Source organism: Bufo bufo, chromosome 1 (assembly GCF_905171765.1).
Source record: "Bufo bufo chromosome 1, aBufBuf1.1, whole genome shotgun sequence".
Lineage (NCBI taxonomy): Eukaryota > Metazoa > Chordata > Amphibia > Anura > Bufonidae > Bufo > Bufo bufo.
The window spans coordinates 124,737,798-124,759,187 of NC_053389.1; the positions used below are offsets into that span (position 1 = coordinate 124,737,798).

The 21,390-nt window shown below is 45.2% G+C and overlaps 1 protein-coding gene across 4 annotated transcripts in view; it reads right to left on the reverse strand.

Annotated features, from left to right (window-relative positions):
* The window catches only part of CEP104 (centrosomal protein 104), a 124,189-nt gene that overhangs the window by 61,906 nt on the left and 40,893 nt on the right, over window positions 1-21,390 (reverse strand). For all 4 annotated transcript variants that reach the window (XM_040429307.1, XM_040429315.1, XM_040429327.1 and 1 more), the window contains exons 9-12: window positions 18,919-19,164; window positions 17,650-17,853; window positions 17,389-17,556; window positions 2,639-2,812 (exon numbers count right to left, since the gene is read on the reverse strand). In XM_040429307.1, coding sequence (XP_040285241.1) covers window positions 2,639-2,812; window positions 17,389-17,556; window positions 17,650-17,853; window positions 18,919-19,164 — 792 coding nt within the window. The remainder of the gene's footprint in view (window positions 1-2,638; window positions 2,813-17,388; window positions 17,557-17,649; window positions 17,854-18,918; window positions 19,165-21,390) is intronic.

The following is a 21,390-nucleotide window of genomic DNA, read 5'->3' on the forward strand; positions in this document are numbered from 1 at the left end:
ATTGCCTTTCATCCTATAGTTCCAAATCACCCATTTCCAATCTTCTACTGTTCACTGTTCTGCTTTTTTGCAAACTCGAGCCAATGCTTCTTTTGACGATATTGAAGTCGAGGCTTCTTTGCCTTTTTTCAGGCCACTATTTCAGACTTGTGTAATGTGCGCCACATGGCGCTTGCATGGACGTCTGTGATCTCACTTATACGAAGAATACGAGCCACCTCCACTGCCGTGTTTGTCGCGCCAGAACCGATTGACCTTGTTATGAGGTGACTTGTTGACTCCGATATTTTTCCTGGACGTCCACCTCTTGGGTTTGGAATGGATGGACGGACTTAATTTCGTATTCTTCCAACTGTCATGGCACTCATGTGATGCAGTTTTGCAATTTTCTTGGCCGAGATACCGCTATTGATGCGGTTTCTTTTTTCTTGGGAAATCTTCTTCATGGCTGCTCCTGGATTCAAACCAGGGACCTTTCGCTTGGAAACCAACCTAATAACACACTGAGCTGATAGGGACTGTGAGAAAGATTGTTCCACCACCCGGAGCAAAACAGTGACAATGCAGTTATATGACAATAATCTGCATAACTAATCATATGCTAAATAGTTGAAAGTCCAATTTATGTATGAGATAGCCAAGAGGATTGTCTATAAAATGATGGTAGTGTCACGATCGAAGCTGTAGTAGATGGTGAGATATGGAGCCTGAAAGTCAAAAGTTCAAAACATTGTTACCCTTTTGCTCATCATTATATATTGGCCATAGGACCCCATGTAAAAAAAAATTAAAGATGCCTCGGGAGCTATGGATATGTTTGAGATATGGACTGGGAGTGAATACACTGGGAGCAGGTGACTCAGAAACAGCTAAACAGAACATTGAGTCGAAATAAATGTAGATGCAGCCAGTGATTTCCCAAATTATGGCATGCGTCCAAAATATATGCCCCACAATGTGTACAATAAGTGCAGTAAACTCCCATCAAACAAGTAGAGATGGCAGGTGCAGTGTATATAAATGGAGGAGGCATCACATGGAGGTGATTTGCCTGGTCACATGACCCTCCATCATATTATGGACAGGACCTCTGTGTGGACAGCACAAAAGACTTTGCAAACAAGGGAGCATACCGGATAAAATATAGAAAATGGAGTAGAATTTCAACAAAGGCTATATTAGTGAGTGCCATATAATCACCGCACAAACACATTGGTCAACAATAACCAGAAAGTGGCCAACCCCTTTAAGGACCAGTAACATTTCCCCCCACTGTGTTGCATCACTTTTTAACTTTTGTTCTAAAAATTATTTTTAATTTTGCAGGAGGAGTTGTAGTTTGTAGTAAATATAAGGTATTAAATAACTTTTATTATTATTTTATTTTTAGAGGGAAAGATTTAAAAAAAAAAAAAAATATCTAGAAACTAGAGTAAGCAGTGTATAATGTAAATGATGTTGACCCTGACTATGTAATATTTATCTTCATACTGACTTGCATTGAAGTGAATGGGGCCGAAAGCGATACCAAGCAGAGCCGCTATACAATGTACGCCGCTGTGCTTGGTAAGCAGGGAGAAGGCCACTGCCATCACAGGAGCACCGATGCCTTCTCAAACAGCTGATCAGCGGGGTCCCGAGTGTCAGAACCCCCCAAAATCTTGGAAAACCACTTTGTGTTGTAAGTGTGTAAGCTTGGGAGTCCTCTCAATGCATTTTACTGCTGGTTTGTTGGAGCACAGCGTCAGAATGCAAGTGAGTATGAAGATAAAAAATACATAATTGGGCTCAGCATCACTTACGGTACATTACACACCACTTTCACTAGTTTGGGGGGTTGTTTCAGAGCTGACATATTCCATTTAACATTATTTTGTCAAATGTATTTATGGGGATTCACTTTTTTTTTTTTCCCTTTCCTCATACAGGCTGTCAGCTCCCCAATGCCCCTGCCCCTGCCCCCTCCTCCAGATTGAAGAAGGGAGGGCTGCTTTAACCCCTCATATCTCAGGTTTGGTAGCAGCTAGAGATATGGGCCTGGTTGGCAGGTTTCGCTGTTTTTACTCCCAACTCAATTTATAACACCTATATCCCCCAAAGTATTGGAGATAATGCTGTGATTCTGGTCTTGTTTGAAAGCTTGGAATGCCAGTTTTCAAACAAGACCAGGCCCATATCTCCATACCTGCTACCAATCTTGAGATATGAGCGCTAAAGCAGCCCTCTCATCCTGATGCCCAAGCTCTGCCTTGGCTGAACTGTTAAGTCCTTTTCTCAAAGCTCGAGCAGAGCTTGGGCAAAACTGTAAAGTGGTTAAGGAGTGGCTGATTGCTTTGGCACTGCTCAGAGATTTCTGGTATTGGAAGTCTTTGGCACAATTCTAAATAAAGGGCCGTTCTATGGTGGTGTAATTAAAATCTCCCATCAAGAATTTCCAGTAGTTGAATTGTCTAAAGGGTTGTCGAGCTGTATCAGTTGTTCTACCCAGTTCTACAGACCCTCTATGCTGGAAATGCCTGTGGCTACGTGTAAAATGTCCATAAAGTATCTTTTCCATAATAAACTTGACGATGCCTGTGTCAGGCACTGGATATTTAGTTATATATGCCCACATTAGTGATGTTTGTTATTTCCCCACCTGAATGAAGTTGGATGCCATCACCCTGTGCCTGCTGGCAGTATCGCCTGTTCTGGACAGCAGATCTGGAAGCGTTTTCTCCACACAGTGCACCGTTTCACCTTTGCCCAGTTTATGTTTGGGAATATAATGAGTTATAATCATTTTCAGCAGTCTGAGCGAGGCCTGGAAAACCTGATTAAAAGAAAAAAACCAAAACACATTCATAAGGTAGTAAATCAGAGTGTATCACAGTACAAGGTCAGATATATTTCTAAGAAAAAACATGAAATAAAATGCTTCTTCCCCAAATTACACGTCTGCATCCTGGGAATTGCAAATAGTACTCATCCTTGTAATGCATTCTGCGTCTCAATTTGGTCCCTGAGCAGAGACCACAGGCATTATCTTAAAATTAATATAGAAGAAAAAATAAAAGAAAGTACTAATCCCGCCTCTTCTGAAATATCAAATTTCGTTATACAGGTCACAGCCGTGCAATGGTTGGACAGATACCATCCACAAGCATGACAGATAATAGACATCAGTAACCTAAAAATGAATAATGGTGACCGAAAAGAGGTATTATCAAAAGAAACCTGATAAGGCAATAACCAGATACCAGAGCTTGTAGTTTGTTACACTCACATTTCTGTACATACAGAGTGTTTGGAGGAAATCATCGGGGCCTTACTGGTGATGGCAAAAGGAAGAAACTACTAGGGCCACCTAGGGTCAACCCTTTTGGGTGGGTGCTTTGCTTTTCGGGAGGGATTACTGCAAGGACATCGCAGGGATTTCTACCCTCACCACAGCTTTATTCAGTCAATGCGTTTTTGTAGGACCGTGCTGCTCCAATTTTTCAGGAAGTGCTACTTCTAAGGCCTCATGGCGGCTCGGATCCATTTACTTCAATGGGGCCGCCAAAGATGCGGACAGCACTCCGTGTGCTGTCCACATCCATTGCTCCGTTCCGTGGTCCGCCAAAAAAATATAACCTGTCCTATTCTTGTTCGCGTTTTGCAGACAAGAATTGGCAGTTATATTAATGGCTGTCAGTGCTGTTCCGCAAATTGCAGAATGCACACGGACGCCATCCGTGTTTTGCGGATCCGCAATTTGCGGACCGCAAAACACACAACGGTCGTGTGCATGAGGCCTAATTCAGAGCCATCCACACGTGTGAGCATAGGAAAACACTGACTTCCACATGTATCCTCCTTTTTCTCAGTGGACACTCCTGTGGAGCATCCAACAATCACACCAATAGTGAAGCACTGTCTCCAAGGGTCACATAAAAAGGAATTTATTGTACTCACAAATGTAGTTGAATAAAAAGCATTTCAAAGAGGTTGAGCACCCTCGTAATCCTGCCCGACCCGAGTTTTGCTCCAAGCTTCGTCAGGGGCGTACACTCCACACACTTTAGGGATGTCTTTAAATACACAAATAGATCCCACCTCTACCACACGTCATAAATTCACACACTTAGCATTTAATATAAAAATTATAAAAATCATCTAAAAATCCATACATTCATATCATCATTATTATCAAATTCGCTATATTTGTTAAACTCTTTCCATAAATCCCCCCGCCAATAAAACCAGCAGCCATCCCTATTATAAACCTAACTCCCACACTATTATCCTCTCCACCACGTGATATGGTCACACAGGACATTCTAACCTATCTCCGACTACACCTCCTCTATTCATTCATAGAGGTCTTTCTTCCTCGATCCTTCTGCCGATAAGGTACCTCACTATTCTCTCTACCAATACTTTCTCATATGAGACAGGGTTTGAGGTCAAACTCCACATTTAACCCCTGTGGTTGTAACGTATCCAATTTATACATCCATTAACTTCATGCAAGGGTGTCCATAGCCTTAAAAGGGGTTATCCAAGACTAAAAAATGTCTCCCATATGCCCGGGCCCCTCACGCTGAATATACTTACCCCGATCCCTGTGCCACTCCTGGTCACCGCCGCAGCTGCTTCTCCCCATGGGTGGATGAAAACATCCGGTGTCGGGGGGAGCAGCCAATGGCAGGCGGTGATGGTGACAAGCCTCCCTAGCGTTACCCATGATGCTAGGGAGGATCTCGATCCCACAAAAGTCCTTCATAACTGTCCATGGTTTTGATGGGAAAACATACTGAAGCATGCAGTGCTATTTTCCAGCCAAATAAGACAGAAGCAGCACAGATGTCATGAAGAAGTTATCTCTCAAAGAAAAGCCCTGTCCATATGTCATATTCGGACCACCCACAATGAGCCAGACTGGAGAGCTTCTCCATTAGAGTGGCTCTAATTCTGGTGGACTTGTATTACACAGACAGCCATTCCTCAGAATGGCCAGCAAGTAATACTACATTTTGACTGCAGTGGCCGCTGTGGAGACAACCTCTTAAAGGGGCTGTCCCATATCAACAGGATATGCCATAAACAGTCAAGAGGTGCATGTCTCAACTCTGAGACCCGCTCCTATCTCAAGATGAGGCCCCAATGAGAGAGGAGAGCGCGCTGCGCATGCACTGTGTCCTAAGGAAAATAGCAGAGCCAATGAACTGCCATAGCAGTGACTGAGAGTAATCCGCGCTGCAATCCCTCCATTCACCGCTGTGGGACTTACTAAAGTAGCCAAGCCAGCTATTTCTAGTCGTTGAGACAGGAGCGGGTCTGACAGGTATGACCCACACCTATCACATACCCCATCAATATGTCAGAAATGACCACATGACAGATACACCTTGCAGGGCCAGGGGAGGGGTGCGAGATTTCCCCCGCGCCCTCAGGCCTTGCAGCAGAAATACCACAATGTTTGTTTTCACCAGAGTGTTCCTTTAATGGTACACCAACATTACACTGATCACAGAGCATAGACTTTTAGCTAAATGAACCCGGTAACAAGTTATGGCAGTAGAAATAGGCTTAAGTGCACATTAGGACATGCCAGGGAGAGGCGCCAGTTCTGGAAGCAGCACTAAACATAATGCCCTGAATTACTGTGTTAGTTTAAGTGATCTAACCCAAGGGGATTGGGAAGAATTCAATAAATCACCACATCCAAGTGTCTAAATAATAGTTTCCACATAAAAAGTGAATAGAAATCATCATTTACGTTGTGTTTCCAGAATGAAACAAAACTTACACGTGGGGTGCTTTGTCGTAACTTGATAAATTACTTCTACTGTAATTGAAAGCAAGTACCCATCCTTCATCTCCTGCACATACCCATCCTTTATCTTCTGCAAGTACCCACCCTTCATCTCCTGCATGTACCCACCCTTCATCTCCTGCAAGTATCCCTCCTTCTCCTGCAATTACCCATCCTTCATCTCCTGCACGTACCCATCCTTTATCTTCTGCAAGTACCTATCCTTCATCTCCTGCACATACCCACCCTTCATCTCCTGCACGTACCCATCCTTCATCTCCTGCACATACCCATCCTTCATCTCCTGCACATACCGATCCTTCATCTCCTGCAAGTACCCATCCTTCATCTCCTGCAAGTACCCATCCTTCATCTGCTGCAAGTACCCATCCTTTATCTTCTGCAAGTACCCATCCTTTATCTTCTGCAAGTACGCATCCTTCATCTCCTGCACGTACCCATCCTTCATCTCCTGCATACCCACCCTTCATCTCCTGCACATACCCATCCTTCATCTCCTGCAAGTACCCATCCTTCATCTCCTGCAAGTACCCATCCTTCATCTGCTGCAAGTACCCATCCTTTATCTTCTGCAAGTACCCATCCTTTATCTTCTGCAAGTACCCATCCTTCATCTCCTGCACGTACCCATCCTTCATCTCCTGCAAGTATCCAAGCTTCATCTCCTGCACATACCCATCCTTTATCTTCTGCAAGTACTCACCCTTCACCTCCTGCACGTACTCACCCTTCACATCCTGCATGTACTCACCCTTCACCTCCTGCACGTACCCATCCTTCATCCCATGCAAGTACCCACCCTTCTTCTCCTGCACGTACTCACCCTTCATCTCCTGCACATACCCATCCTTCATCTCCTGCACGTACCAATCCTTCATCTCCTGCAAGTACCCACCCTTCACCTCCTGCTTGTACCCATCCTTCATCCCATGCAAGTACCAATCCTTCATCTCCTGCACGTACCCCCCCTACATCTACTGCAAGTATCCCCCTTCTTCTCCTGCAAGTACCCAAGCTTCATCCTCTGCAGGTACCCACCCTTCTTCTGCAAGTACCCACCCTTCATCTCCTGCAAGTACCCACCCTTTATCTCCTGCAAGTACCCATCCTTCATCTCCTGCGAGTACCCATCCTTCATCTCCTGCGAGTACCCATCCTTCATCTCCTGCGAGTACCCACCCTTTATCTCCTGCAAGTACCCATCCTTCATCTCCTGCAAGTACCCACCCTTTATCTCCTGCAAGTACCAACCCTTCTTCTCCTGTAGACAGAACTTTGGTTCAAAAATAATGTACAATGGGATCTAAAAGAAGGAGTAAAAGAGTATAATCTTCCCCACATATACTACTGTCGAAAGACACAGACATAATGTGCCATAGACAACCATTAAAGGGGTTATCCCATCATAATGATCACTGTTAAATCTGTTAATGATTTGACAGTGATCATTTTTGTAAATATACTTTATTAACAAATTCCCACCGATTAGGAGAAAATTCATCCCCACTTACCTCATTGTTGTGACTCGGTCTCCCCTGGTTATGACCACCGCTCTTCCGCAAAATCCCGATGGTCGCGCTTGCCCAGAAGACTTCTTCTTTTCTCCCGGCCGGGCCACTCGCTGTCCTGAACGCGCACGCTGCCGCGCATGCGCGACGGTGACTTCTTCCCGGCCAGAATAGTACAGAGATGCGAACGCGCACGCCGGCTCTGTACTATACTGGCCAGAAATGGTCACATTGCGCATGCGCGGCAGCGTGCGCGTTCAGTCCAGCGCGCGGCCCGGCCGGGAGAAGACTTCAATCAAGATGAAGCCCGCCCCCAGCCAGAATCCAGGAAGTGAACGCGCGGTGGCAGCAGGTAAGTATAAAAACGCAAAGTGGGATAACCCCTTTAACCTATCAACTAAAGCTTTTGGCGCAATCGTGTATCACATAATCAACCATTAATGTCAATGGGTACAGTGTAGTACTACATTCAGGGCTCCTTCATATCCACAATGGTTTCAGTGTTTCTGAATGTGTATTTAAAAAACCTTGATTTCAAGTGTTTTTCATGTTTTTTTTTATTCTTTACATTTGTAACAAATGTTTGCTACTCTGTGTATGTACTGTAGATGGTACAGTAAAAAAAAAAAAAAAAAGCGGTTAAAGGGTCAAAAACGTTTCAAAGACTTTTGATATATTATAGCACCATATAAAAAGTTTTGATCGGTGGGGATCCGAGTGCTGAGACCCCCACTGATCGCTAGAAGGAGGAGAGGAAAGGCGTCTCATGCAAGTGCATCTCTCTCTTCTTTCTAGGACATGGTCAGCAGAATTTTTTAGAAAGCTTTTGATATGTCATAGAACAGGGTGAGCAACCTTCAGCACTCCAGATGTGGTAAAACTACCACTAGAACTGGGAGCCATCGTTTCGCCACAGCTGGAGGTTGCTGATCCCTGTTCTATTTCTCTAAATTCTGTGGCGCTTTAAAAATGTCACAAAAGACGCTGCAAGACACTGTGAATCCGACCTTATTCCTGCTGTATGGAAATAAGTGGATCCACACACAACAGCTGATCCGGATGACAGCTTTATTCTGAGAAGGGGTCCGTCTGATCCCCACCTCCTAGTCAAATTCTGCAGTTCTTATGACAATTTAAGGAGTGAATTTGACTTATTTGGCCTAAAATGTTCACAGAAATAGATAAAAAACAACTGAAAGGAGTAAAGGTGTAGAGAGAAGTGAAGATCAGGCGCTGGATACTTGGATACTAGGATCTGCCAGGTAGTGAGAACCTCATCATGCCCGGCTCAGCAGGAGGCTCATTTGCATAAATTAAAACATCACCTTTCTCAGCAATGCGGGCACATATGAACATGGGATCATTTTTACGCAATTTTTTTTTTTTTTATATCAACAGGTCATAAGCTTATATTGTGCCAATACTTATTTTGGTTTAAGTTGTAAAATAATTTTTAAAACAAAAAATATATAAAAAATAATAAAAAAGAAGAAATACCTCATCAATACCCTACGCTGGTGTTGAGATGCTCCACTGGTCCCACTGCTCTCCACGTTCTGTTCCTAACTCCACACAGGAAGTGGTTACAGATGTCAGCTCAGCCAATCAGTGGCCACAGTGGCCACCTACCTCAGCCAATGATGAGCGGGCAAATCTACTCATTTCCTGTATGTCAAGCTGGGAGCAGTAAGGGGCGGGCAGCAGGACTGAAACAGCCCCAAATGAGGTGAGTAATTATTTGCTATTTTTAACCCTTTCTGTCCCTCCCCTTTTTTTTTTATGGTGATATGTGTCTGCCCTGCTGAGAAAAATGAATTTTTAACATATGTAAATAAGCGTCTAGGAGCAACGGGGGCGTTGCCTTTACACCAAGAGGCTCTGCTCTCTCTACAACTGCAGCACCTTCTCCACGTTGATTGAAAGGGTCAGGCAGGTGTGATGATGTTTTAACCGCTGTGACATAGCAAGGGGTTTTGTTAAGGAAGGCAGGTATTTTCCTCCCAACGTGGGCGGCTGGGCTGATTTCCAGCCAGGTGAGATCAAATACCGGACCGGAGTTTAAGTGTCACTCCGGGTTTTGGCAGCACCTGGCTGTCCTTTAAATAGGCAGCTGGGCTCAGTAGCCGAGTCTCTGTATTGGGATCTAAAGCATGGTGCTGTGCTGGAAGGCTGAGAGCCGCATGAGGGCTGCACGCTGAGAAACAGGCCCCCTAAAGCCTGCTGTGAACTGTCAGGGATAAAACGGCTAGAAAGGTGACATGACTGTTCTATGGACTTTGCATTGTGTGAATTTAACACCAAGACTGTATTAAGTCGTTTTTCTTTTGCGTGAAATAAACAATGACATTTTGATTTACGAACTTGTTTTGCTTCTGTACTGTGTCCGCTTACCCTGCCTACCAGAGCAAATCCTCACAATTGGTGGAGGATGCGGGCACACGCATTTTTTCGGGTACGGCTGGATGTCCTGGATAAAACCAGCTAAATTTAAACCTGTGTGACTTGATAAAATGGAGGCTGTAATGGAGGCTAATCAACACCAGCAAGAAACAAACCATCTGCTGTTGCAACGCATGATGGCTTTACAGATGGCAGGAGAGTCCCAGAGTGTCCATGATGTCTGGAAAGTGCAGAGGGCGTGGCAGTTGCAGAGAGAGCAGAGCCCATAGGAGTAACAGCAACGCCCCCGTTGCTCATTTGAATATATTAAAACATCTCTTTACTCAGCAATGTGGGCACATGTGAACATGGGAGTAAGATGTGGCCAATTTATTGGCAGGAGTGTGCCTCTTAATAAATTTGTTGCATGTTGTGCTTTCTTGTGTCAAACTAAAATTTATGCCAATTTACACCAGTTTTATTTTGTGTAAATTATGGTAAATGTGTGGCTGTAGTGGCCACTCCTCCTTCAGCTAAGTCCGACGCACTTTCTAAAAATGGGGCAAGAGCAACAAAGAAATGTTAAAAGTTTTACATTTTGACACAATATGTAAGGTGAATAAAAATGTGCGACTTTTATACATTTGTAAATGTGACCCCCCTGTGCTGCCTAAAGGTGGAAGTCAATTTAAAGGGAATCTGTCAGCAGTTTTATGCTGCTAGCGCATGCCAATGAGTCCTCATATTCATGAGCTCACGGCTGTCCCCGCCCACCTGCCTCTGACTGATAGTTTTTCTTCCATATGAATCAGCAGCAGGTGGGTGGGGAAATCCTGGAGCTCATGAATATGGAGATTGAGTTGTTTAGCACAAGATTTTATCAAAACGGCCGGGTCAATTAAACAAGCATTCTGCTACGGGGATCTGTCACCAGTTTAGTTAGGACGCCATAAAACTGGCGACAGACTCCCTTTAAGGAGCTGCATGAAGCTCCTGATGTTAAGTGGGACCACTTCCCAAAAGCAGCTGTTACTGATTAAGATATCATCTCCATTAGACCAGCGCTGGCTCCCTTTCTTCTGCAGACAGAACCAAGTCCAAAATGAGGAGGAAATTACAAACACAGCCTATCTTAGACCCCTTTGTAAAAAACAGAGGGTATGACACGACTGGGAGTCTCTGAAGAGACTATGAGGGCTGCGGATGCAGTCGGGCAGAGCTTCCAATAGCTTCACTATGGCAGCAACACAAAAAAACAATGCCCAGATCCAGGATTTATTATTGCAATTAGTCATTCGGACTCATTAAAGTGCCTTTGGCAGAACTGGCATGGAAAATCTAACCAAAGCTTTATCCAAGCCGAGCTTCACATAAGCAAGTGATATACAGATACCACCACAAGTCTTGTGATCGCTATTCCACACCTCATGCAGAGTGTTTCCCCTAAAAGCCCCTCGAGGGAGATTTATCATGTCAGCACTGCTGTGCATCCGTAAAGGGGTTGTTCAACTGTCTACAAGTGATGGACGATTCTGAGGATAGGCCATCACTATCTGATCAGTAGGGCTCCTGCACCCCATTCACAGAGTCTTTTTTCAAGCTATGAGCTAAAACGTTGCGACACAAGTTCGGCGTACAAGGTTCAGGTTATCTAAGAATTCTGTGATAGATTCCGCTACCACGGACCATAAGGGTCCATTCACACGTCCGCAACTGTTTTGCGGTCCACAAATTGCGGATCCGCCAAACATGGACACCAGCCATGCGCGTTCCGCATTTTGCGGCCCGCACATGGCCAGAACTATGATAGAAATGCCTGTTCTTGTCCATGGCTGCGGACAAGAATAGGACATACAAAATGGAAAATGAAGGCGCAGCACACTAACAGTCGGGTGCAAAATCAGGCCAATACGAACCGGCACCAAGGTCCCATTCAATGGAGAAAATTCAAAGAGCCAGCAGCACTCCAGTAAAGTCAAAAAATCAACGTGGTTTATTCACCCAGTGTCAAATAGCCGCTATTTGACACAGGGTGAATAAACCACGTTGATTTTTTTACTTTACTGGAGTGCTGCTGGCTTTTTGAATTTTCTCCAAGAATAGGACATGCTCTACTTTTTTTTGCAGGGCCACGGAACGGAAGTGCGGATGCGGACAGGACATGGTGGTGCTGTCCTCATCTTTTGTGGCCCCAATGAAAATGAATGGGTCCGCACCCCTTCTGCAAAAATGCAGAACGAATGCAGACCCATTATGCGGACGTGTGAATGGACCCTTAGTTATGGTCCGTGGTAGCAGAATCCATAATGGAATTCTTACATTACCCGAACCTTGTACGCCAAACTTGAAACACAAGTTCAGTCATCCCTAGTTGCGACCACAGGGGTGAATAAAGTGTTTTTCTTTTCACTCATTTTTTGTGAGTGTGCTGCCATTTTTTTAAATTCTTATATTGTCCTGGATTTGTTGCCGGATCCATTGGCCGGCATCTCCATTTTGATATTTGGCCTGCTGTGCTGCCATTGTTATATATATATTTATATATATATATATATATATATATTAGGGTTAATCCTGCAGTATAGAAATATTTTACTAGAGGTAGTTGTGCGTTGTGTGCATGTATATACACTGCTCAAAAAATAAAGGGAACACTTAAACAACACAATGTAACTCCAAGTCAATCACACTTCTGTGAAATCAAACTGTCCACTTAGGAAGCAGCACTGAGTGACAATCAATTTCACATGCTGTTGTGCAAATGGGATAGACAACAGGTGGAAATTATAGGAAATTAGCAAGACACCCCCAATAAAGGAGTGGTTCTGCAGGTGGTAATCACAGACCACTTCTCAGTTCCTATGCTTCCTGGCTGATGTTTTGGTCACTTTTGAATGCTGGCGGTGCTTTCACTCTAGTGGTAGCATGAGACGGAGTCTACAACCCACACAAGTGGCTCAGGTAAGGCAGCTTATTCAGGATGGCACATCAATGCGAGCTGTGGCAAGAAGGTTTGCTGTATCTGTCAGCGTAGTGTCCAGAGCATGGAGGCGCTACCAGGAGACAGGCCAGTACATCAGGAGACGTGGAGGAGGCCGTAGGAGGGCAACAACCCAGCAGCAGGACCGCTACCTCCGCCTTTGTGCAAGGAGGAACAGGAGGAGCACTGCCAGAGCCCTGCAAAATGACCTCCAGCAGGCCACAAATGTGCATGTGTCTGCTCAAACGGTCAAAAACAGACTCCGTGAGGGTGATACGAGGGCCCGACGTCCACAGGTGGGGGTTGGGCTTACAGCCCAACACCGTGCAGGACGTTTGGCATTTGCCAGAGAACACCAAGATTGGCAAATTCGCCACTGGCGCCCTGTGCTCTTCACAGATCAAAGCAGGTTCACACTGAGCACATGTGACAGACGTGACAGAGTCTGGAGACGCCGTGGAGAACGTTCTGCTGCCTGCAACATCCTCCAGCATGACCGGTTTGGCATTGGGTCAGTAATGGTGTGGGGTGGCCTTTCTTTGGAGGGCCACACAGCCCTCCATGTGCTCGCCAGAGGTAGCCTGACTGCCATTAGGTACCGAGATGAGATCCTCAGACCCCTTGTGAGACCATATGCTGGTGCAGTTGGCCCTGGGTTCCTCCTAATGCAAGACAATGCTAGACCTCATGTGGCTGGAGTGTGTTAGCAGTTCCTGCAAGACGAAGGCATTGATGCTATGGACTGGCCCGCCCGTTCCCCAGACCTGAATCCAATTGAGCACATCTGGGACATCATGTCTCGCTCTATCCACCAATGTCACGTTGCACCACAGACTGTCCAGGAGTTGGCAGATGCTTTAGTCCAGGTCTGGGAGGAGATCCACCTCATCAGGAGCATGCACAGGCGTTGTAGGGAGGTCATACAGGCAAGTGGAGGCCACACACACTACTGAGCCTCATTTTGACTTGTTTTAAGGACATTACATCAAAGTTGGATCAGCCTGTAGTGTGTTTTTCCACTTTAATTTTGAGTGTGACTCCAAATCCAGACCTCCATGGGTTAAAAAATTTGATTTCCATTTCAAAATTTTTGTGTGATTTTGTTGTCAGCACATTCAACTATGTAAAGAACAAAGTATTTCAGAAGAATATTTAATTAAAGAGGACCTTTCACCATAATAAAACCTCTAAACTAACTATACAGACGTGTAGAGCGGCGCCCAGGGATCCCCCTGCACTTATACCTGGGCACCGCTCCGTTCTCCGGTTATAGCCTCCGGTATCTTCATAGTTAGGCTCCACCCAGGGGAACCTGACGGCGTCTCTTTCTCCTATGCTGTAGCGCTGGCCAATCGCAGCGCTCAGCTCATAGCCTGAGAGGTTTTTTTTTCTCTCAGGCTATGAGCTGAGCGCTGTGTTTGTGTTTCTATTTTTTGAAAGCCATTTTTTATTTTTTGGGCGATTGTCTTATGTAGGGTCTCATTTTTTGCGGGATGAGATGATGGTTTGTATGGTTTTTGGGGCACATATGACTTTTTGATCGCTTGGTATTACATTTTTGTGATGTAAGGTGATAAAAATGGCTTTAAATTTATTTTTTTTATAGAACAGGTTGTTACGGACGCGGTGATACATAATATGAGCATTTAAATTTTTTTATTTTACACAATAAAAGCATTTTTTATAAAAAGAATCATGTTTTTGTGTCTCCTTTTTCTGAAAGACATATTTTTTATATTTTTTGGGTGATTGTCGTAGGTAGGGTCTTATTTTTTGCGGAATGAGGTGACAGTTTGATTGGTGCTAACTTTGGGTACGTAGGACTCTTTTGATCACTTTTTATACCATTTTTTGGGAAGTGAGGTGGGCAAAATTTCAATTCTATCATAGTTTTTTTTTTAATGGTGTTCACCGTGCAGGGAAAGCAACATGATCCTTTTATAAATTAGGTCGTTACGGACGCGGCGATACCAAACATGTTTAGTATTTATTTAATTTTTTTAACCAATTATATGTGCGGATATAGGAAGAAGTATGTTTTTTTCAACTTTTTTTTTTTAACACTTTTTTGACCAAGACCCACTTTGTTCTTGAAGATCCAGTGGGTCTGATGGTTTACAATACACTGCAGTACACTGTACAGTGTACTGCAGTGTATTTTCAATTACATTTAGTCTGATCAGGCTCCTGCCTTTAGCAGGAGCCTGATCAGGCTCAGATATACCATGGCAAGCCGGATGCCTGTGAAGGCGTCCGGTTGCCACAGCAGCCCGATGGTTAGCCCCTTCCATACTGCGGGCACTAAGGACTGCGGTATGGAAGGGATTAAATGGCCGACATGGGTGCCAGCTCTGATGTCGGTCATTTCAAGCAGATTGTCAGATGTGTGTTACAGCTGACACTCTGCTCTCCTCAGCCATCCTGAAGGTGGAGGGGGATGTTGGGGTTCTCTGTGCTGCCGCGCCGTCCTGAAGGGGAGGGAGGGGCTCTGCTCGGCCATCCTGAACTAGGAGGGGGGGGTTATGGGTTTATGTGTCCAGCCTTGACAGGATGGGGGGCGGTAGGCATGCAGGACAGCTGCCATTCTGAAGGGGAAGGTGTGTTTGACTAGCATAACTACACCGGCCATCCAGGATGGGGGGTGGGGGGGATGTTTCCCACATTAACCATTCAAGCATAGGGCTGCTGCCACGGCATGGGAGAGGTTATGTCTGCAGTTTGAAGCAGACTGTTAGCTGTATGTTACAGCTGACAGTCTGCACAGCTATGCCATCCTGAAACCACTCCCCTTTCACCCCTCTGGCCCACCCTAGATTCTTCAGAAATCCAGCGCCAGCGCCGTTCACAAGATTCGCCGCGCCTGCGCACTTCATTCCCCATTATGGGCAGAGGCACAAGGCCGGCTAGATGTACGGGCTGGCACATGCGCAATAAACGCTCTTGTGCCTTTGCCCATAATAGGGAATGAAGTGCGCAGGCGCGGAAAATCTTGTGAACGCCGCTGGCGCTGGATTTCTGAAGAACCTAGGGAGAAAAACTGCCGACATGGAAGGGTGAATTTGGCCTTAGAGAAGAATTTATCATGCGATTTACACCATTTGTGTAGCATAAAAAGGCGTAAATTATAAATTCCTTTAGTGACTAATAATTTGTGATTTTTATCGCCCTACATCATTTTTAGTCAGTGGAGAGAAAAGCGTAACCCATGAACTGCAGTTTCAGTCTGGCGTATGGAAATTCAGACTGAAGCTACAATTTTCACCAACGTTTAGGCAAAACTGCTTATACATCAGTTTCATAATAGTCACCAATCTATCTGCTACTGCTGAGCCAAGAGCTGCAGGAATACGGAATTTCCAGTGGCTGCGCAGCCGCTCTGACTACAGGCCGCTGGCAGCGGAGTACGGCAGCTCGTAGTCATGCTTTTCTGGATTAAACCTGACATACAGTATAACTTTCAGTCTCTGCCGACAGCAAACAAGCAGCCAAAATGTCAGCAGATAGGGGGAAAAAGAAATCAGATAAAATATGCGCAATTTTAGCCTCTTTACATTTTTCTTGCAGTATATTACGAACCATCTTGGGATATCATTAGGGATGAGCGAATTGACTTCGGATGTTTCATCCCTAGATATCATCTTCATTTCCATTTTTAGCTTCTGGTGTACCTTCTACTCCAAAAAAAAAAAAGCGCTAAAAGCCCGGTTGATGGCATTTAACCTGACGACCGCAGCTACTGGGAAAACTTGTGAACTTGCACCCATCTGACACCTATAGACCTTCTGCTCCCGGGAAGGAACTGCATGCACCGCGGCAGATGGGGGGAGAAGGAGCTTCTTCAACAGCGGGGACAGCCCCTCGCAGGTGAAGAACTCTTGTAGATGAGACAAATCGATTCAGGAACCATGATTCAGTATTGGATTTGCTGCAGATTATCTCCACATGGCCGGGCAGAATTGTGCAGATTTTTGAAGAACACAGATTTAATGCAGAACACAGTGCGGCTTGGATCTGCAGATACCCCTGTCGAGTTGATAAAATAAATGGTAGGCAATTTGCGGCAAACTCTGCAACTTGTGGATTCGATTGTGGATTTTTCTTCCCCGGGTAAGTCAATGGGGGAATTGCTGTTCTTCAGATTAAAAAATCTGCTTCACAGGTCAAGATCCAGATGAAAAGTCTCTGCAGCTTGTGGATAACATTTTGTACCATCCCAGTTTAAATCTGCAGCAAGTCCGATACATGTGGACTCACATTAATAGGAGGGTTCATGGAAAGAGGAGTGGAGAGGATCCAGAATGAAATGAAACATGGGAGACGGTGTGATTAAAGGGGGTTCTCCCATCCTCAGGATAGGTCATCAATATTAGATCGGCAGCCCCGCCAATCAGCTGCATGAAGACATGTGACGTCATGTTCATTGGTCAAATGGCAGCTCAGTCCCATTCAAGTAAATGTGGCCGAGCTGCAATACCAAGCACGGCCACTATTCAATGAACAGCACTGTGCTTGATAAGCTGGGCTCCAATGAGTGCCATGGCTAGCTGATCGATGGGGGTTTCGGACCCCGGCTGATCTCATATTGATGACCTATCCTAAAGATTATCTATCTATCTATGAACCCCTTTTAAATTTAGTGATTTGACCAGTTTGACCAACTTTATTAATAGTATATAGTTAATCCTGTCTAGATCGTTCATGATAACGTTGCAGTGACTTACTGAAGATACTTTGTCTTTGATCGCTCTTCGAATAAGGAAAACTGCTGCCCTCAGCATATTCTTTAAATCGTCTTTGGAGGTTGTTGTGGGCACGTCTGACAGCTTCTTATACACGGCTACTAAGGCATCTTCTCTGTAAGACCAAGTCTTAGAATAGGCTCCTGCAACCTAAGACAAACACACATTCAGAATATACATAGTGAATACAATCCCTTTCTTTATTTGCTCATCTATTAGCATTTTTCATAGACAGATGCTTACCAAAGCTTCACCGAAGACTTCAATGGCAAATCCAGCCTCTCTCAACGCTTTCTCGGTCAGTGGCTCTGGCTCACCGGTGATCCTGCTCCTGGGGGTATCCTCAACAACATCGTCATTTATTTCGGACTCCAGGTAATTAAATGAATCATCATTCTGCTTCTTCTGAGCTGGAAGAGGTCGCTCGTCATAGGGTAAAGCATCAACCTTAAAAAACAAGAAGAAATATAAAAAGTCCACTAGAAGATTACACCGAAATCCCTAAAAATCCTCTAGAGAATTTTTTAATCGGTTGGCCACAAACAATATTTGTCGCTTATCCAAAGTATAGGTGTGGCTCCATCCAAGGTTATGTTTCCAGCACCAGCAACTGATGGGCGGGGGTGCCTGGTGTCGGACCTCACCAATCTGATATTGATAGTCTATCCAGAGGATAGGTCATCAATATTGAAAGGGTGGAAAACCCCTTTAAAAATCTTAAATATATAAAAGATTATTTTTGAGCATTTTATACTGACGTGTCCTGACGATAAGTCATCAGTATCTGATTGGTGGGAGACCAACTGCCGATCAGCTGCTTGAAGAGGCCGTGGTCCTCCGGTGAGCGCCACAGCCTCCTCACATCTTACCTTAGGCCAGTGATGTCACATTCATCAGCCTAGGCACAGCCCAGTCCCATTCAAGTGAATGAAGCTGAGCTGAAATACCAATAATAGCGACTATCCAATGTACGGCGCTGTTCTTGGTGAGCTGCAGTGTTCACCAGAGCGCTGAGGTCTCTTTAAGCGGCTGATCGACAGGGGTTCTGGACCCTCACCGATCAGATACTGATGACCTTATCCCGAGGATAGGTTATCAGTATAAAATACTATCCAGAAACACGCCTATATTAGGCGTATTTCTGGCGCAATCTGTGATTTTTTTCCTCTCTCACACCAGGTCTAAAAAAGTGGGCCTGGCGTGGGAGGGGCAGAGCCGGCGGGCCCGTCTCATTCATCATTTCCTACGCCTGTTTTAGGCATAGAAAATAGTCTAAATGTAGGACAGCATTTAGACGGGCGCTGGATATGCCGAAATTATGTAGAGGCCGGCGCCTGTTCATAACTTCGCTGGATCCACCGCCAGCTACAGGGGTTATTAAGACTGCTGTCTAAAACGCTAGTCCTAATAAATGACCCTCTATGTCTTCTTATACTTATTAAATTACCGGAGCAAATCCTATAGCAGCAAAATGCAGAATACTGCTAACATCCCGGCTATTGGAGCACTTACACTGACGCTGGGAACAGCTGCGGCTGGAGGAGGAGATGGAGAACGATGCTGCGGAGCAGGCTTAGGAGAGGTGACTTTCGGTTGTTTTTCGGGTGCCACTTGCCGCTCCCTTTTCTCCTTATTCTTCTTGTCTGTACTTCTCACTTTGTCTGGCGGGGGAGAGGCTGCTGCTTTGTGCTGTAGCTGAGGCTGGGGGCTGGTTACATGCTCCAGTGGGTCCAGAGATGGCTCAGGAGCTCTACGTATCTTAACGAGAAGCAGGACATACAGAACGTTAAGAGATTGAACAACGTACATTAACCAATAAGACTTCAGCAGTCAGAGAGCAGTGTGTGGAGAGAGGGTCCAGACGGGGGGTCCTGCTTACCTGGCCCACGGTGTCGGGAAAAGATTGCATTACAGGCAGTGAGCTAAGCTATGAGCGGTGTGCCTGACAGCAAGCGTGTAGACTGGTTTCAGAAACCATCAGCAAAATAGTGAGTGCAGCTCTGAAGTATAATAAGGCTGTAACTCAGGGTCAGTACACATTAAGTAATAAATGTATGTACACAGTGACTCCACTAGCAGAATAATGAGTGCAGCTCTGGAGTATAATACAGCTGTCACCCACAAGTGATGGCACAGGCACAGCTCCTGGGTCTGTGCCATCACATCGCCATAAAATGCTGAGTGGTAACTCACTGCGCTCAGAAACGCAATACTACAGCGATGAAAGGGAAGGGGTTAACATGTTCATTGAAAGCCTTCAGGTGCAGTATCAAAGCACCATTCTTTCTACCAAGTGCATTGATAGCAGTTTTTTTCTATATGTTAACAGATAGAACAAATATTTCCCTATGTGACAGGACATTCCCGAGGAATTATCACCCCCCCCCCCCCCCCCCACCTGAACCGAGATCGGGTTTCACATAATAGAGGGATTTCTCTTTAATTCCTAATAGCTTTTTAATGACAGGAGAGGAAGGACAAGAAGATAAGATCTTTGACCGTGTGCCACAGACATTGAAACCCCAGTGCGTATTACTGCCATATGGCACTGGTCAGAAACAATCTGGGGGAAAAAAAACTATCTAAAAAAGTTTGAAAGGAAACCAAGTGGAATATCTAGTTCATATTCATAAATTTTTCTTTCTTTTTTTTGTGAGAAAACCTAAACCTGGGAATCTATCACCAGTTTTATGCTGCCCCAGCAGCAAGCTGTACACCACGCGGTGCACACTGGCGAGTCCCGGCTCCAGCCCTCCGCTTCTGCTTTGGAGAAAATATGTTCAAGTGAACAGAGCTTAGCCGCGCCCAGGCCAGTTGATACAAGTCGTGACGTCACTGGGCCAGCGGTAAACAGTGAGAAGGCCGCGGCGCTGCTGGAGCGCCACTGCCTTCTCAAACAGCTGATTGGCAGGGGTCCCGGGTGTCGGACCCCCGCCGGTCAGATGCTGATGATCTATCCAGAGGATAGATCATCAGTTAAAACAAACTGCAGATTCCCTTTAAATTGGCTTCCTATGAAATTGACCCTAGGGAGCGTTGCATGCTGGGAAAGAGCCTCTATCTGCCAGCCACTGACCCCCCAGGGAGTCATCCCAGCTACACAGTCACCAAGATTTTTTTCTGCCAGTTAAAATCAGATAGCATTTTTGTCTCATCTGTTTTCTGATAACAGATTTTTTTAAATTCTATTTCCTGAACATGATTATGAGGGGGCGGCCATCTTGCCTGAGCTGTTCTTAACAGCATTTAGAAAGCATTTAAAGAATTGCTTTATGGCAGCCACATGACTCATAGACACACTGGTCAGGAGTGGACCTCATTGACTTCTTATAGGAGAGTTTTATGGGCGTGCTGTGATCCCTGTGCAGAGCTCAGTAGGGAGTTGATAAGCTGTAATATCATCTAATGTGAATGGTGGATCCTGATTATCTGTACACAGAGGTGATACCATTACAGGCAGGATTAGAATGACAGATAAGCACATAACTGCAGTAAAGTGTTCTGCGCAGACCACAAAATGGCGTCTACTATAAGGCTTAGTGGCCAGTGCGAAAACGGCAGGATTTTATATTTTTTTTTGTTTAAATATATTGACATGGAAAATTAAAAATAACCAGCAAAAAATTTTTTAAAAATGTGTTTAACAGGGGGCGTGGCCGGAAGTTGATATGAGCGGACGCATGTAGTGGAGCTCCGGACCCAATTCCCCTAACTTCTACATCATCCTGACAATTCATTGCCGCAAACATTACCTCCAGAACAGGTAGGAGGTTGGGAAAAACCCGCAACTCGAATATGGCCCGAAATAGAGCACAGTCTGCTGCGGATCGGCTCCGAGAGTTTGCCCGCGTGGAAGACCAAGATGGCGCGGGCTCTCGATCTTCATCAGTGGAGAGGGGGCGAAAGAGGATCCTGTGCCAGGAGGAGCGGAACACTCGGCCGCCGAACCATCTCTCAAGCAAGTGACTGAACAGTTGCTGCAAG